This window comes from Syngnathus scovelli, chromosome 2 (assembly GCF_024217435.2).
Source record: "Syngnathus scovelli strain Florida chromosome 2, RoL_Ssco_1.2, whole genome shotgun sequence".
Taxonomy (NCBI): Eukaryota; Metazoa; Chordata; class Actinopteri; order Syngnathiformes; family Syngnathidae; genus Syngnathus; species Syngnathus scovelli.
In genome coordinates, this window is record NC_090848.1 from 15,335,975 (window position 1) to 15,355,196 (window position 19,222).

General features: G+C 41.0%; 1 protein-coding gene across 1 annotated transcript; it reads left to right on the forward strand.

Annotated features, from left to right (window-relative positions):
- Positions 1 to 66: 66 nt before the first annotated feature.
- Positions 67 to 17,280, forward strand: zgc:136971 (S9 family peptidase). The gene is made up of 22 exons (XM_049753589.2): positions 67 to 319; positions 1,602 to 1,734; positions 2,084 to 2,159; positions 2,239 to 2,314; positions 2,438 to 2,529; positions 2,610 to 2,744; positions 2,830 to 2,921; positions 3,055 to 3,092; positions 3,596 to 3,717; positions 3,812 to 3,872; positions 4,089 to 4,183; positions 4,535 to 4,586; positions 4,686 to 4,789; positions 4,922 to 5,054; positions 5,167 to 5,250; positions 5,330 to 5,410; positions 5,900 to 5,988; positions 6,056 to 6,249; positions 6,331 to 6,433; positions 6,596 to 6,702; positions 6,925 to 9,277; positions 16,807 to 17,280. Exons 1-21 carry the CDS (start codon positions 193 to 195, stop codon positions 7,022 to 7,024), a joined length of 2,094 nt encoding a protein of 697 aa, XP_049609546.1. The 5' UTR covers positions 67 to 192; the 3' UTR covers positions 7,025 to 9,277; positions 16,807 to 17,280.
- Positions 17,281 to 19,222: the final 1,942 nt, after the last annotated feature.

The following is a 19,222-nucleotide window of genomic DNA, read 5'->3' on the forward strand; positions in this document are numbered from 1 at the left end:
CTACTCCTTCGTGGTGCCGTGTATCCTTTCGCTCCACACCCCTCAGAATGGAGAAGAATGGTACGATCCGCTCGTATACGTTGAGCTGCTGATGGTGTGTACAAAGATACGCTAGTGCATAAATGTGCTCGTCGTGTGTTAACGGGAATCGTTGTTTATTTGTTGTTTAGTGTGAAGTTTGTAGTCCCACAAATGGAGTCCATGCAGGCCAGACACTTTACAAAGGTGTACGGTGAAGTCAGCTGTCTCGCCACGCCGGTGTCTGCTGACGTGCGGGAACAACTGCAAGGAGACACTCGTTTTATCACAGTCAATGCAGGTACATTCGTCCACAATAGGGTATGACGGAGTGACTGTCCGAGGTTTCAAATAAAAACGCAAGAGTTTCTTTCCCATTTATGCGCCCCCAGTCGTCTATAAACTGGATTGTGATCAATATTCCATTTGCGGAATATGAATTGAGCAGCAAGCCACTTGTTTTTACCCGGCAGGGGTGTCAAACTTATTTTTGTCGCGGGCCGAAGTGTAGTCATAGTTTCCTTCGGAGGGCCACGATGACTGTCAACTCAAATAAATGCATGAACGCCTCATATTATATATAGTATAAGATACAAAACAAAATCTTTCTCAAATCAGACTATTAAAAACTGTTCAGATATATTAAAAAAGATTATTTTTAAAAGTGAAGAAGACAATTTGCAATTTTAGGACTGACACATGAATTTGATGCACAAGTTGTCTTTGCGGGCCACATAAAATGATGTGACGGGCCGTATCTGGCCTCCGGGGCTTAATTTGATACGTGGTGTAGTGGTACCCTCGCCTGTCTTGTGAGCATGCATTATGAGTTTGATTCACGCATGTGTGTGAGTGTGTGACTTAAAAAAGTTTGCCTCTTGCTGTCTACTGAAAATGACGTTTCAGTTGTTCAGGTCGCTGGTAACGACCAATCCTGGTCACGTGATATTCACAAGGTTGTTGTTGTTCTTGTAAGATTCTTCTAAGAGATTGCATCCAGTTTAATTTCAAATTTGTTATTTAGATTTGCATTTAATATACTGTGAATGTATTGGGATTATGTAGTGATGTAAGAATACAGCATCCATGTGAATGTGATGGATGAGATTGAGCCACCTCTGGCCAACATGTACTAGCTCCGCCCCTGTTGCGAGTTATATTGCCGCTAAGTAATAGACAGCATAGGTAGGATCCTTTTCACATTGTTTTTGGTATAACAGGTACAGTAATTTGTGGAGTGCAAATTTAAAATCAATGGCTTGGAACATTGCCAAATACACTTTTCATCTGAGTTATGTGCTTCAGACTGGCAAATCTTCAGCTGAGGTCAATCAGAAATCAGATTTTTGGGATAAAATTCAGATGTTTTATTTTAAGACCATATTACACAGCTCTCCTTTGGCACCTTCCAATATGTTCGTTACGTCACTGCTATAACTGGAACATGGTCACAAACCGAGAAGCCCCTGGAATGACATCCACACTGCTCCTAAATTTAGTAGAAAGCCTTTCCAGCAAAGTGGAAGAAGCAACATTTTGTAGTTCCTGGTCAGGTGTACTAATATCTTGGGATACATTTTCAGGGTGGAGTCAGATTGACGCGGTGAGAGCATCCAGACTTTGTTACTCGCAACAATGGACTCTGATCTCAGCCCCCAGAGACCAGCAGATTAGGACCACTCTGCCGCCAGGACCATGTATACCTGTGTCTGGAGAGTAAGTACAGACACATACAAGCACACACACGCTTCGGCTGTATTTAATTGTTATATTCCATGGTATATTATTATTATGCACCGATGGGATGGTTACCACGTCTTTCTAATAGCTTTGGCTTTTATACCTGTGTGTGTGCATGCAGTGAAATGCCAAGAAAGTAGACGACCAATGGGCCAGTCGGCTGTAATAATTAAAAATAGAACGTAATGTGCCACAAAGGCTTAATGTGGAAAGTAATCTCACTTTTTCACAGAGGCTAACTTTTATTTCATTCTTGTATGACCAGAAAGAAGGGTAAAATAGTCAATTCTACTCCAATGAAGAATGTGGATTTCTCCCCTTGTAGATTGCTTAGTGCTCTTTCGCCCATTGGTGGATTGAGAGCAGTGGTCCGAGATACAGGTGGTCACCAGCTGCTGGAGGTGAGCAGGTCACATGGACTTCTCTGAGCATTATGTTCATTGAACCAAGAGTGTGTTAACACAGTTTGCAATTTTGTAGATTTGGGACCATCATGGTCTCAGGAAATGCCTCAACCTGACTGCCCTCAACAAACATGGCGGCGTGTACGATGATGGTGAGACAGATGCAGATTACTGAGAAAATGGATGGATGTTTCTTGAAGTATTATCTGTACAGTCCTTTTTGTTTTAGTTTGATAATGGCATTGTAGGTGTGTTATTTTGTTGTGTGCTCTCAGCTCAGTTTGGCGGCCTGTCATGGTCAGAGTGTGAGAGCAGACTTCTCTACGTAGCTGAGAAGACCAAGAACACAGAAGAGGAGTCATCATGGGTCACCATCTTCATCATTTGACACACACGCATACACACATGGATAAAATATTTAATCCCATCTTGCATTGGCACAAACAGGACAGGAGTGTATACCGTGAGGACTGGGGCGAGACTCTGACCAACAAGAGCACTCCAGTTATTTGTGCGGTCAACCTGCACAATGGATTAGTGGATGTGTTGCCGGGTGTCCCCGCTGACATCTCACCAGGACAGGTGAATGCATGGTCCTGTCACCAGTACTACTTTGTGTGCCATTTTGTGCGTTGACTATACGTGTGTCTGTCTTCATCTCATCTAGGCTTGCTGGGCCCCAGGAAGCCAATCAGTGTTTTTTATTGGTTGGTACCATGAACCCTTCAGATTGGGACTCAAATTTTGCTCCAATCGCAGGTTAGGAGAGATGTTACACGTTAACGTTACATTTTTATTTAATTTTTTATAAATTAGATTATTGTTTAGAATGTGCACACGTCATAATCTCTAAATGCCATACACTATATTGGGACTTTCTTGACTCTCGCAGGTCAGCTTTGTTCCAGCTCGACATGGATGGTCAATGTGGTGAGTCAACTATGTCACAATTTCACTTCGCAAATATATCATCACTGTCGGACGGAAAACCTACCTTTTACAAACTTGCTAAATGTCATATTCTTTTACAAATCCGTCCACTATCGGTCAGTTCTCATATGGGTCTGTTATTTTTACAAATCATTGACCAATTCCCAAAGTGTTAAACGTGGTTTGCTCTCTTTGACAGTTGCTCTGTAAATATGCCTTTTTTTAGGACGGGGCATGAAAAGTATTGGTTTTAGATTTGCAAGTATTTAACTAAATTTCAGTAATAGTCCATCTATCAAACATTATGCAGATGTTTTGATGCCCACTTTCAATGATAGTGAGCTCCGATACCTTTTGAATAGGAATGACGCATTTCAAACTGAATGAACCTTTTTATCTACCCAAATTTGAGTTGGATCACCAGGCTTCACTGAGGATAATTTTTTAAGCACTGTATATAGTCTAACATTTCAGATTCTTCAAAATGTACATCTGTAAAACAGAGCGCTTGACGGGGGAAAATCTATCGGTGTTCTGTCCCAGACTGAGTCCAGATGGGTCCACACTAATCTACCTGCAGGGCCAGGTTTTTGGGCCCCACAGTCAGTGCCTCAGTATTCAACAGGTACCTGTATCATGTACTGTACATTAGTTTGAGTTTGTGGGTGGGGTGAACATATGTCCGTTCAACCATCTACCAGTAACCTGATCTTTCACAGTTGGACCTCAATAGTAGGACAACATCTACTCTGTTGGATGTTGTGCATAGGCCTCAGAGTGGTAAGTAGCATTGTTTTTAACCCCTCAGGATTCTAGCAATTCCTTATAATATGTCATAATGTATTAATTGAATTAATTAATTAATTGAGTTCATAATTTGGCTCAGTTTCATTTCTCAGCATACATGCTCAGATGAAATAAAAATCACTGTGTGCTATTTACATGACAGTGTATCAAATCTCTCAATCCACATTTGGAAATATGCTTTTGCTCCAGATGGCTTTGCTGGCATTTATGAAGCCTTGCCCTCCAGCTGTTGGTCTGCAGATGGTCACAAAGTTGTGTTCACTAGCGCCTGTCAGAACCGCAAGGTATGCATATGTGTCAATAACATTAGCGTAAAGTTCAAACTATAAGATGAGACTTTTTCCTTCAGCTTTAACCCTTGCTGCTTAACAATTATGTCGCTTATTTTTGGATTTTCCTGAGCCCAGGAACGTCACAATCTTGTCTCATCTTAACTTTGGTTTGAGTTTCCAAAATGTCGTTTAGTCTTCATGTGTTTTAGCTCTGTTAAAGTTTTAAAATCTATTTTGTGCACATTGAAGCTTTAGTATTTTTTATTGTCTTCTCGTTTTTCTTTCCTCTCTTTTCTGCTCTGGAATTTAGCCTTTAGTTTACTGTCTGTCCACTTCATGACCATGAGTCAACTCGTTTTTCAGGATCTCTTCATGGTGGACAGAGGGTCAAAGAAAGTCTTCTGCCTCTCGAGTGGTAAAAGTCCTCCCTCCTAACCGCAAGGCTGAATTGACACTCTGTGGTTCAAGTGGGGTCGAGTCTCACAATTATTTTTCTCTGCTGCGCCTATTTTAGGCCTGTCTGATGTTAACAACAAATATGGCAGCTGGAAGCTACTTACCATCCAGAATGATCTGATGGTCGTGTGTTGCTCAAGTCCCAACACACCACCAAGCATGGTTAGCACATGCACACATCATGAGGTGCACCTGCACAATATATTTGAACTTTTTGAAGCTAATAATGTTTTTTTGTGTGTGTGTTTGTGTGTGTGTGTCTGTGTGTGTGTGTGTGTGTGTGTGTGTGTGTAGCTGGTTGGATTTCTCCCTTCATTAGGTGAAGCTGTGACCTGGCACCTCCTCCAAGAGCCCATCATGAGCTTTGACTTCCTGTGGACTGTTCTAGAAGTTGAACCTCTACCAGAAGAAGACAACAAAAACTATCGTGAGATCCACACATGCATACAAGTGCATCGATTTTTTTTTTTTTCTTTTTGATGTGTGATGGAGGGAGGGGCTTCTTCACGTTTTGTACTTGTCCTGATCTTTGTCTGTAGCTGGCTTAAAGTTTGGAGCGGTCCTAGTTAAACCATGCAGTCCGCTCCATGAAGCCCAGACACCACTCGTGGTCTTTATCCATGGTAGGAGTATTTATTTTGATTGCCAGCGGGCTGTCCAAAAAGCTACGTCTGGTGGTTTAAGGCGTGATATCTCACACAGGTGGGCCAAACTCCCAGTTTGCCGCAGAATGGAACACCACCACTGCTGGTCTTGTCTCTCTCGGCTTTGCTGTGCTAATGGGTGGGACACGCTGAGCAACGCAGCCTATGCAATTCACCATAGAGACAGTTCAAAACCATCTTTTTATAAATATTTTTGAAAATAACTTATTATTTTGTATTTTGGGGAATATTTTTAAAAACACATTTAGTTGTTTGGAGAGAAAAAAAAGTAAAAAATCATATCAAAACAGATTTGATTTGGGTTCGGAACTTGTAATGTTAAACCCAGATCTGATGCAAATTTTATGTGGCAGCAATTTAAATACTACATGAAAAATACAATTGGACATTTTTATAGCCTTGCATGTGTATCACGTATGCATGAATGCATGTTTTTATCATAATTTTGTTCAATTATATATTTTTTTCCTGCAACTCACGCCTATATGGTAGTCATTCTTGCTTGAACCTTATTAACTGATAAATATTTGAAACCTACTGTAGACCGCTCAGTGCTTTTGTTTGTAAGAAAGATTCTTTAAGATATTTTCTGCTTCTTTATTCCTAGTAAACTACCGCGGCTCGACAGGCTTTGGCCAGGACAACATTCTATCCCTCATCGGTCACATTGGAAGCCAAGATGTTAAAGACGTCCAGGTAGCTTACCTACCTAATCTAATCTAACCTACCTACTGTACCCACCTACCCGCTGTGTTTTGCCTAGAGAGCTGTGCTTGCAGCATTGCAGAGTCACACGACTCTTGACCCCAATCGTGTGGCTGTAATCGGGGGTTCCCATGGCGGCTTCCTGTCTTGTCACCTGGTGGCTCAGTACCCCGAGTTCTACAGGGCTTGCATAGCCAGGAACCCCGTCATCAACGCAGCCACCTTGCTAGGCACCAGTGACATCGTGGACTGGTGAGACTGGTTGTTTACTTTGGCTCTCCAGCTTTCACCAGTTGAGCTGTTACACTGTCCCTCCCTTCTTGCACTCGCCAGGCGTTATACCTGTGTGGGCTCACACTACTCATACAACCAGACACCCACTGCAGAAGCCTTGGCTGCCATGTTGGCGCAGTCACCTATCATACATGTTGCACAGGTCAGTAGCGATAAAGCCATTGTCTCCTGGTTGGATGTGGAGTCACTGCCATACCTCAACGCTTACCCTGCACCTGGCTAAGTAGCTCTAAACTTAGATGTTGCCCTAACTGTAAGCCTAGAACTCTGAACCCTGAACTACAATGTGTTTTATTTGATATAGATCAAGGCTCCAGTGCTTTTGATGCTGGGAGGCAAAGACAGACGGGTGTCTCCTTATCAAGGTCTGGAGTTCTATAAGTTGCTCAAGAGTCGGGCGTCACCTGTCAGGTACAACAGTGAATATCACATCACATGCTCACACACATTGCACCATGTCACTCTGAGTCTATTGAATGTTCTTTAAAGGCTTTTAATAGAAAGGGCCTCGGTGTTAAGAATGAAAATGGAACAAGTGTTATAATCTCATCTCGCGCTCACTCTCAGTGTGGCTGTAATACTCATTGATGCTTTGGTGTTGAGTGGCCATAATTGCTCTCATTGTCTTTTCAGGTTATTGTGGTTTGCAGAAGACGGACACTCCCTGTCCCGAGTGGACACACAGGCCCAGTGCTTTGTCAATGTAGTGCTGTGGCTGCACCAGTACCTCTAACACATACATGTAAATAGATGTGGTCATGGTCCTTATCATGCCCAGTGATGGGAGCAACGGCGTTTTACATCAATGGTGTTACTAAATGCGTCATTAACGCGTAATCTAATCACCTCACTGACTCAAATTATGTTGCAACAATGAGTCTGGATTTCCAGGCTATTTTGTTGCATAGGTTTTAAAGGTTTTCTATTATAAAATAAAATGACTCAACCAAATCAATAATTTTACATGCCTTTTGTTTTTTAAATCTCAGTTATGCATGACTGCTAAAAAGTTCCCCCCACCTCTACGTACTCATTTTCTAGAACGCCATAGAAGTGTAGTTTCTACAACGCCTAGCAGAGGGCAGCATAACGCCATCTTGCCTGTAATTGCAGCCCTTTCTGACTGCATGCTGGATCGCTTGAGTAAAATGAAATGAAATGAAATGAAATGAAATGTGTTTACGCAAATGTGCATTATGCGAGCAAGTGTAAGATGAAGTGACAAAACAGAAGCTTGATGGCGAGATGGATGACTCAATGGGTTCAGTTTCCTGAGTTGTAATGCAGCAATTCTCAACTGATGGGTTGAGACCCAAATGTACGTCGTAGCCATGTAGTAAAAGAAATGAAAGGGGACCAGTAGAGGCTCCATCTAACCCTTGATGAAGAAGATTGTTCCAATGACGAAAATCGTTTAAAAAAAAAAAATCAATAACTGGATGGGAAGCAATGCATGATGCCATGAGTTTGTTGGATCAACCATTGTGGTCACGACTGTGATTGTGGCCTCGAGCAATTCCCCTGACTTTGCATTCTTGGATCTTTCTTTACTGGAAACAAGAGAAGTTGTCAACGGCACACAATGAAATCTATCTTCCAGACATTCCCTCTCGACACACCGGCCGTGTCACCGACACACGTTATGTGGCCTCGACCGCAGCTGCAGCCTCATGAGGTCACCGTCACGTGGGGGCGGGTGATGTCACTACTTCGGGAGACGGGTGGGACGGCCGGGATGGAGACAGTGCTGACGAAGTAGCCGAAGGAAAGGAGAAGTGACTCAATGGTGACGGACAGAGGGAGACGTTCAGCGCGGCCTTCCGTGGTATTCGGCTGTGTGGGCCGAGACGCTGAGACGAGGCATTGTTCCCAAGCCGGGATGAGGCGCTCGCTCTCGCCGCATGTAGGAGGCGGACAAAGGCAGGAAAGACTGCATGTGTGATTTTTGACATGAGGGGACAAAGGACCGCTTGGTGTTGGATTGTTCTTCTGCTTCCTGTTTGTAAGTGGCTGCAGAGGAAGAAAAGTACAGAACAATAAATAATTGGCTATGCAGGTGACAGTGTTGTTCTAATAGCCACATATTGTGAGTGAAAACCTAATTTTTCTCCATTGGAAGAAATCTTACATTTGGCCACAGGTCAGTGGCAAGTTTGCCATTGGGGCACATGAGGCATTGCCGCAGCAGTTACCCCACTTCATGTTCCTGCCGCCACTTTCTGTCTCTATTCTTCTGCACCATGAGCCCCAGTTGCTAACTACTAATTGGTGGAACCAAATTAAAAATGTTACAATATTTTCAAGTGAATATAAGTTCAAAAAGTGTACAAGTGTTCAAAGTTAGAACAAAATGCACATTTTCTGTTTGAATGTGTTGGTATAATAGTGCATGAAAAAAGAGGGATAATACATTTGGGTTGTATAATTGTTGTTGTAAATGTGTGAATCACATCCGGGATGATAAGGCACAATGAGGGAGGGTTGAGAGAAGAGAAAAAAGATGGACTGCGACGATCAGGACGAGTCAGGTGATGGTGATGCTCCATAAAAGCTGGTTGCCAACTGCCATTAAATACAAAAGAAGAAGAAGATGATAAGGCAGACTAGGGAGAGACACTCAAATGGATACAGAAAAGTGGAAATTTGATCACAGTGGGCGAAAGTGTTCAGCCAGAATGCTTTTGCAAATGTTAACTGGGATAAAGTTTGTTGGTTGAGTGAACTACTCAGCAGAAGACATCAATGTGTGCAATTAGTCACTAATACAGATGTTAATGCTAGTGCATGGAGTTTGCTTAGCAGCTCACCACAAGCTAACACAATAAGTAAGGCCTGTGTGGAGAAACAAAGTTGCCAAGGAAGAGAAGCACCCCACTGGAACGGACCGTTTGCAGACTGGGAGAACTTTGTCAACTAGGAGTGCTTTGCTGACCTTGCCTGGTGAGCCTTTGACCTGTCCCCTGTGGCTTTCCTCGCATCATTGAAAGTAAGGTACCTATCGTTGTTTATTTATGCCCTGGGTGAAGGAACCATTTGTTTTAGGCTACTACGTACACAAGCATCGATCTGGCCAGCAACGTTGACCGATATTGGGGTATATTGCTGTTGAGTGATTGCCGGCTCTGGGAAGATTTGTAGTTTGTTGCTTTTGGGAGAAAAATAAAAGCTAGAGGCATTGTAAAAGTCACTAAATTAGCAACACTGAGTTGCATACCCTAGTTGGCCTCTGGGTCATCATTGAAAAGCAGCCAAATGTGATAAATGTTGTAATTTTTTGTCTTTTATGCATTATGACAGAAAAGTGCCACAGACACATATATAGGATAAGTGATAGCCTGTGAATGTCACGTGAGCTGTGATTGGGGGATACCTGAGCCCTGAGCACATATACATATATGCTGTAGTATTATTATTATTATACCCATTATTTCTATCCAACATTGTCATGGCCATAGCACCCTCAATTTCCAGGACAGAAAATTCACAGCTCTAAGATGAAAGTGAAAGAAAAATCACAGTTTATGCTCAATTTGAACTTTGGTTGTGATGTTGCCGCTCCGTGCCCAATTCGCTGTCCTCCGACCATTTAAATGTTAATTTCCTGCATAGCCGATATTAAAAGCAGCATTCACATGGCGAATTAATCAAATTGTCAACCACAAAGTTCCAACATCTGCAACTTTCCTCCTTCTGCCTGCCAAGCACATGTTTTTATGAGTGTGTTTGAAAATAATGTTTAATTAGGATTTGGGGCAAGAGGAAGTACAGTATATCGGAATTAGGTAAAATTCATGTAAAGCTTTGCTGCCGTCACGATTTCCCATGATCCCCTTGAGACCCTCTTCCTGCCCTTGAGCCTTGTTTCATTTCACCGCTTAGCTTTGTTTGGTATGTACACACAGTGCATGGATGGGCCTGCAATGTCTTAGGGGCATGTGGGGGTTGCAGTATTATATTATCTCCTTTTTCATTGAGTGACTTTTGGAGAAAGTTTGGACAGTGCGATCTCCTCTCAAGCAGTAAGGTACTCGCTTCCCAGTCACTTTGTTCCTGGATCCACTCTTTGTTTTTAGTTTGAAAAGGGGAGTTGTTTTTTTTTATTGTGTCAGTGTAGTGAGTCCTAACCAGTGTGTCGGGAGATCATGACAACTAATCCAGCTCCTAGCTATCTTTGCCAGTGATGTATAATGACAGGAAAAAACAATTAAATGGGTTTCCACTAGATTGCAGAAAGTACAAGCAACTCAGTGTATCCACGTTGCCATTCATACAAAATCCTAAATAAATATAGACTGTATTTTCACCCCGAACAGCAGATGTTACCGGAAAGCCCCGCAGTGTGACGTCACAAGGTGTGAAGCACACCAGTTGACATTCGTTTGATGAGTGATAGAGGAGAACGTTCTGTACCCACTTACAGGTGTTCCGATACCATGTTTGGTTCAAGAGAACACATGTAGCTGTCACTGACACGCTATAGGCATTTTTGCTGCACAGAGAGTGAGTATGTGCCCTCATAAAAGTTTGGGTGTGATTTAAATAGAGGACATTTCCCCACAACAAGTTATGAAATGACATTTATTATTTAATAAGTAGTTAAATAATACAGGTCCCGCGCATTTTGTATTTCTCAAAAATGCAAATTTTGCCCTACGATTGGCTGCAATCAATAAGGTTGCTCAAATGCCAACGCAAACAAAAGCAACTCCTTGAGTGAGAACTTCTATACCCCCACGTTTGGCATGTTGAAGCTCTGTTATGTTCAAGCTGGACCATTACCACCTACCAGTATGTATATGAAGAGGATTGTGGGATTTTGGGAAGTGTGGGAGCCATTTCGGTTCACACACTAATACCCTCCATTTGGCATGCTTCCATCTGGCCTTTGTCGCGTTCTTGTGCGTCCTTATTTTCATGATGCATTTTAGGCTAAGAGTGTTTAGCCATGCACATTAACAACTTCCCTTTACATTCTAAACTCAATCTAAAAAAAAAACCTTAGTCTGTTTGGTTCTGTGCTGTCTACAGACGACTGACTTATCTATCCACCGAATGGTCAGTTTTGTTTCAAAGCTTTTACGTTACGATGGACACTGGCTGTCTTGGCATCTTTACCACTTTTATCACGATCCATTTGTATGCGTCCATGACTGCATGCGTATGCCAGAGAAATGTCATATAAAAAAATCATAGAAGACATTGAGTACAAACAAGTTACACAATTTTTCCAAACGCTTCAGTTGGGAGGAATTTATCAGCAATAAACTAACCCGCAGTGCTGAAATACAGTTGACAAGCTGGTTTGCCGCCTCAGTAGAAAATGAGATGGTAAAGCCGCCGTTGTTTAAATCTCTACCATCTTCACACAAATCTTTCAGCGTCTCATGTGTGTCGGGCCCATAACTCATTGAAAACTTGTCAGCTTCGCCGTGGACCCGCAGCCAAATATGTTTCATGAAGCATGCCTGGGCTAAACTCAAATACATGAACACAAATTTTCTCCTTCGCTCTCCTCCGGCCTGGTGTGATGTAACACAACACATAAATCTATCATGTTTTTTTCCCCCTATCTACAAATTGCATGTATCATACATGGATAGTATCGTACTAGTACAACGGTTTGTCGCTGTTATCATCACTTTTACTTTTTGGGTAATGTTCGACATGTTCCTACATCCATCTCGCATTTCATGAAAAGTCCCGTTTTACATTTTAGTTAAGAGACTGTGAGAGGTGGTCAGAAATTATGGGAGAGTTTGCCTAGTCAAAGCAATTCTTTACAAACAAGATCCACTTTGTTACCAGCCCACGGCTTGTGTCAAAAAAGGCTTGCGGCTTAATTAACATAACAATGACAACATAAAATGGCACAAAAAGTTCTGAGTCACTGCAACCTACCCCAAATTTTTAGCCACCTAACAAAACAAAAAGCTGCCAAATTAGAAACACAGATGGTAATGGAGTGGCAGTTGCTCTTCTGTAAGGACTTGTACTTTGGAGCTGGAGGTCGTGATTCAAGTGCTGCTGCAGACAAACTTTAAAATGGCAATGATAGCAGGGTTCCCAACGGCCATGCAGAATCTGCAGGCTACTGTCACACTGACATCTCTCCTTGCGTATCTGAAAATAACATTTTTTCTTTGCAGCGTAAGGCTTTGTCATGGACCCATTGAGGCTCAGTTCCAAACAATTTTTCGAAAAATAACTCACACTCTTCATAGTTTGCTTGGTCTTGTGACTTATAGTCAGTTGCAACTTGTATATATTAAAATTAGAACTCAGACCTGCCCGCTGAAACGAATGCTGGCTGACTTCAACTGAAAGTCAGGGTACACCCTAACAGTTCAAATAAATTGTCACATGTCCTATTCCCTGTTAGCTGTGTTGTTTGGCTTTGTCAGTGTTTTGCTTCCATAACACTTAATCCACATGGTGGAGTGTTTGGAAAAGGTTTGTGCTCACTCTTGGGTGGAGCGCAGAGCAAGAGGAGCGTGTATGCGTGAGTTGGCGTTTCTGGCTTCATTTTGGTCCGTGCTTGTTGTCCATCCAGGACACATTTTAGACTGTGAGGGTGTGTTGTATATAAAATAATGGTCAATTTGTTGTAGCTCTTTGCTCATGGTAAACTGTGTACACATCATGTTCAACATAGGAGGACATCTAGTGAAAAGTTATGCAATAGAAGGAACTTCTAAGGTCAAACATAATCCATTAAGAAATGCGTAGTACCTCAAACAAGTGGCTTCTATGTGTGTGTGTGTGTGTGCATATGTTATTGGCTCTGTTTTAACATTCAACTGATGTCACGCATGCAGCAGTAATGCAGTTTTGCTCCGTGCAAACCAAGACTCTATCTCCGACGATGGTCCTCCCTCATGTTTATTCACGTTGAAACTTTGCTGCAGTGTTCACCTGACTCGGCACTTGCACTCAGATCTGAACTGCTCTGTCAGCTGTAAAAAAAAATTAAAAAATAAATAAAAATACACACTGGACAACCAACTGCTGTGGACATCCTCATGTAGTTCTTGCACATACACTGTAAAAAGTGGTTACATTGATGTTTAGCTGTGGATATTTTGTATGCAGAATATTGTTTAAAACACTTTGCTGGTTGCTACCAAGGGTTGCAAGCCATTACAGCTGCTTACTTCAAGTTGTACGTCCACACACACATATTAGAGTGATGTAATACAACAAGGTTGAGAAAATACTGACTAGACCCAACAGTATGTTCCACATGGATTGAATGCTATGGAGACAAGCCTGTAGAAAAGCCTGCCTGAACCTGCCTCCTGGCATGCAGTGCATAGTGTCCGCACGTGGGGGGGAGGGGGGGACAGTAGGAAACAGTGGAGTGATGGACAGAAAGAGAACAGCTCGGGAATGAGGCGCCTGGAGCAATGATGGGATTGAATGATGGAGGGGCCACTATTTTTCCACAAGATGAGCGATTAACCTGGGAGTTAAGAACTTCATTTGCCCCTCAGCGTACCGCTGAAAAGTCTTTTCAGATTTATGACGCAGTCGCTCTGTTCACACTTCTCCATATCCTGAGTGCCTTGACGTCCCTTTCTGTGTGCTATTTCCTTTTAAGTGCAATACACTTGGCCAGGTGTGAAGGAAGATTGTTGTTTGGGTTTACTATTGTAATCGGTAAGAAATGTTGGGAAAGCTATTTGTCAGGCTGATGAGGAGACCTGTTGTTGTGCCTGTGTTTTATTGGTGCAATACGGACTGTAATAATTGGGGATATTCGATAGCACTTTTTTTCAGACCGATCCCAGTACCAGTACTCCATAATTGAGTAGTCACCGATACTGATAAGAAGGACCGATACCACTAGTGCTTTTGATACATAAAATTTCCTGACAAAAACACAATGACTAATTTTAAAGAAAGTAAATCACAAAGTATAAAAAAAAAAATCATGTGAACTGGCTTGGAAAACTTTGGAAAAGCTTTACAAACAAGTTTTTGATATTTTTGTTGATTCAACTTCAAATTTAAGTTGACCACCATACAAAAACAAATCCATATTTAGTAAGTTGTGGTCTGTGTCCTTATATAACTTTATCAAAAAAATAGGATTCCAAGTGTCCTACGGGCTCATGAATAAAAACACAGTCCGGATTACTGGCATCGTTCGTGACTATAATTATTTGCAATTTCTGAGAACGAGTTGGTCCGTAAACCAGATCACATGAATTGCAGAGGGAAATACAGATGGGGTTTTTTTTTTAGGGGGGTGGTAACACTTTAATAGATTTTGATTTAATGCTCTGTCTGTACCAAGTGGTTTGTTTTTCATTTTATTTCAATAGCATTTATTGTAGTGATTATACTCCTCTATACTCCTGACAAAAACACAGTGACTAATTTTAAAGAAAGACCTAAAAATCCCAAAATAATAATTGGCAATTATCTACTCTTCTAATTTCTGACCATTAAACAATCACAAAATTGCGGCCGATATACTTTTTAATAACTCTGGTATATGAATAGATTCCTGAGATTGGTACTCCATCAGTAGGAGTCCACCCAGAATGGGTAGAAAACATATTGGGCAACACCAAAGGGAAGGGAAGTGTGGAGAAAAGAAAAAGTGTCCTAAAGGAATGTGGAGAGATAAGGCAAACAGCTGTTGAAGTGTGTCATTACCTGTCCTTGTGCTCTTGCTCGCCTCAACACATTCAGGCTGAGAAACACCTGTCAGGCAGTCGTTCACCGTGCATGTGTGTGTGTGTGTGTGTGAGAGAGAGAGTGTGTGCATGTGTATGTGCACATCTTCCTCTTTAAGTGGCTGGAGATGGATGTTGCATCTAAAGTCATTTCAGGGTGGACCAGGCTTTCGCTGACAAATTGTGACCAGCCCAACTTTGTCCTTGGACTCCAGAGACATTGAGATAAAGCACTAAGACACCTCCCCAGATTTCATTTCACTCCTTCCCTCATATTCATTTTGTCTCCATTGTGTGGTCAAAAAAAAACTTGATTTATTTTTATAATTGCTATCACAATAACAGTGCCATACTGAGGCCGTCTCATTATAGTAAGACAATGCACTTGGGTTTCCCACAGAGTGAGTAGTGTGACACTTTTGACAAACCACAGCAAGCAGAAATGGCGAGGAAACAGTTTCCCAGTGTTCTGAGCTGTGATGCAGAGTAAAGGAATAATCTCCTTCATGCAGTTTGGAGATAATGGCATCCCCTGAACAAAGAAATCATAATAACGACAATTGCTGGGCTAATTCTCCCTAAGCGCTTAAGAATCTGATTAGGCTCCATCGCAAGAATTTGCAATCTCAGATTTTATTTTTTTTTTCCAAATTGGGAGCAAGTTCAATTTTCCTTGCGTCTGATTGGATCAGCCCACTCTCGTCTTGGACTGTGACCTAGTGTGCCATTGGTCCATTTTAACACGCATGGTATGAAACCACCATGGGGGTTACATTAGGTCTTGGATCTACAGTAAGTACCTCTCTTGAAATATGTGTAGCCATTCCAGACATTTCCTGGTCTTTAAGAGGGTTTAGTCGACGTTCAAATAATTAGGATTAGTTGAGACGTGAAAGATTAGTAACCAATAAATAATCTTTCTCTCTGGCACAATGGCTAATTACCAATTGGACTGCGAGGCAAAGTAGAAGGAGCTTGAAATAGGAAGGACAGGGAAGGACATGGACGTAAAAAAAAAAAAAAAAAAAATGATGCATAAGGAAGAGTCACGAGTCAAATAAAACCTTGCCAGAGGCGCGAACTTGGTTGGTGCTTGTTTACAAACATTCTGAAATGTCCATGATACTTTGTTTTCTTTCAGTCAAGCATGTAAATCACAAAGTATACAAACAATCATGTGAATTGGCTTGGGAAACTTTGGAAAAGCTTTACAAACAAGCTTTTGATATTTTTGTTGATTCAACATCAAATTTAACTTGACCACCATACAAAACCAAATCCATATTTAGTAAGTTGTGGTTTGTGTCCTTATATAACTTTATCAAAAAAATAGTATCCCAAGTGTCCTACGGGCTCATGAATAAAAACACAGTCCGGATCACTGGTATCTTTCATGACTACAATTATTTGCAATTTCTGAGGAAGAGTTGGTCAGTAAACCAAATCACATGAATTGCAGAGGGAAATACAGATGTTTTTTTTTTTTAGGGGGGTGGTAACACTTTAATTGATTTTGATTTAATGCTCTGTCTGTACCAAGTGATTTGTTTTTCATTTAATTTCAATAGCATTTATTGTAGTGATTATACTCCTCTAAGGGCAAATTAAAAAAATGGCAGGAATTGTTTTGTGCAAAAAGAAATTGCCACATAGTGAGTCACCACAAGTCTGCTTTTAATTGGTATTGTCCAGTCCTGTTAAATATATATGTGCGTGTGTGTATATGTATATATATATATATATATATATATACTATATATATACGTACATATTCTCTTTTTCATGTTTACCTGTACCTCAAACATCGTCCTTATTATCCGTCTGTTCTTCTAAGGGGGAGGTGATGCATTTCAGCGCTTATACTTGGGATTTTCCCTCTAATTATATGCTGAAGCACAGTCCAAACATCTGAACTTGGCAGCGCTGAAGAGAATTTCTCTGGAGAACTCATTGTGCGCAACGTACACTTTGCACTGACTTCAAATGAGAACTGTAAAATTAATGTACTGTTTTTCTAGCTGACAAACTGCTTGTGGTTAGCTACAAGCGGAAACGTGTCACTTTTACGAGTGAATTTTTATTGTTGATGTTTTATATGCACTCCAGAGTACACTTAAGCCTACTTTGGATTTTGGATGGGCCCTTCTTCTGACCAAACCATGTAACATTATTGAACTCCTCTAAATGTTATTGTTATTATTAAAGCTTACCTTGCTTATCTCCTAACTTATCTGTAAGTTTTAAACGGTTTCTTCATTTATACCTGGAAAACATTTTCTCATAATAAAGCATTTGTTTCATATAATCATTGTTTGAACTTTTTTTTTTCTTTCTTAATTTAATAATAATAATTTCCATAGTAAAAAGCCAAGCACACTCAAAACAACTTAGCAGTTCACGGGGCAAGAAATTGATGATTTTTACTTTTTTTTTTTTTTAACAAGAGAATTTTTATTGTATGACAACATCACTCTGGATTTTGGATCGCTTGATCCGATCAAACTTTTTTGATTCCCCAATCAATTTCTTAACAACTTCAATAGATGATACAGTCACGGTCCCAAAAGTCCAAGACTGTTCAAAACTGCAATTAGAAGTGACCGATATCATCATGGGAACAGAATGCTTCATGATTATAGTCTCAAAATATTCTCGTCTATTATTGAACTGTGATATTCAGCCACAGTTTGTGAACTTTTTAAACATCCTCCCTTTGTGTGGCAATTTGCTTTTGTCTGTTTCTGCATCCAGTCTCGCTTCTTCTTTTACCTTCTGCTGGAGTTTGAAACTAAATAAAAACGACACGAGACAGGATGAGCAGAGGGCAGCACGGCCAATCAAATTTCGGCAACATGTTGTGGCCTGGGGGTAGATAGAGGCCTATTTAGTTATTTCTTCCTCTCTGGCTCATCTGTCTATGGCCTCTGACCCCTGAGCTTTGACATTTGGCCCCTAACCATACATAAATATACGTATATAAACTGACGGCCAAACGACAGATCAACCCAGAGGACTGCAGGTGAGTCCAAAGCATGACAACGTTCCTGTAACGGGGAAAATAAACCACTTTGCGTAGTTGTTGAGAGATAATCATTCACATCAAGATGATGAATCCACCTCTTACATAGAAATTACATTTTAACATTCAACTTTAACTTCTTAAACAATCAAAGTAGGTTCCAATTTTTTCCATCTTACCTCTTTTCCAAGAATCTTGAACACCCCAATCCCAACCAACCACCCACACAATTTTCCTCTTGACCCACATGAAATGAGTTTTGACCACACCACCCAGGACAGGATGAGCCCTATTTTTCCTCCTCCAGCATGTTCCTACTTGTCCACTAATCTGTATTTCCACAAGAGGTACGGAGTATTTTGGCTTTAACTAGATTTACACGCGGAAAAAGCTCTTCATAAACCAGCAAGGTATGGAAGATGAGCAAATTATATGCCTCCTCCGAATGTTTACAATATGCACAATGTCATACTCCACTCAGGAAATATTGAAGATGGAACAAAATCCGTTCCTCACTCAAACATTTGCCTTCTTATAAACTGTACGAGCAATCTAGCAAAAAAATAACATTCATTACAAATACCACACACCTTAGTTTTTATGTCATTCAAGTTTAAATTGTTAACCGTTGTTTATCTTGTTAAGGCTGCTTGTTCATTTAGAGTAAGCAATAAACAAGATAAAACATGCAGACTAAATCCTTTCAGCCATCTCGCATCGTGTCACGCATAAAGATTTTGTCGAACATATACATAAGAGTTAAAATTTTCCAGGAAGTCTTGGCGGACTTCCTAAATAAGGCCGTTCACCTTTACCGCTTCCACTATTACAACTGTTAATGTGAGCAATATAAACTGCAAAGATGTCAAATGCTTAACGTCTAGTGAGTCTTTGCCAATACACACACTTTAAAAGCGGTGTACTGATTCGACTCACACGTGCCAAAGGAATTTCAACGAAGCGTAACGATGATTTTGCGAACACGAAATGAGTAATAATAAGGTAATTGTATCCTCGGGGATGCTGCTGTGTTTACACAGCCTCCCTACACGTACTCACGTGCCATTATGTTATTAGGTTTCAAAAAGCAGCAGCCCGCTGCCGTACGCTTGCTTTGGAAATCTGAGGACTACTGTTTGAATTTTTCACATTTCTGAGGTTGCTCTCTGCCCAAATTCATTAGTGATTGGCAGCGGCGATGAATAAAGAGCAAGATGATCTGTTTTTCTTT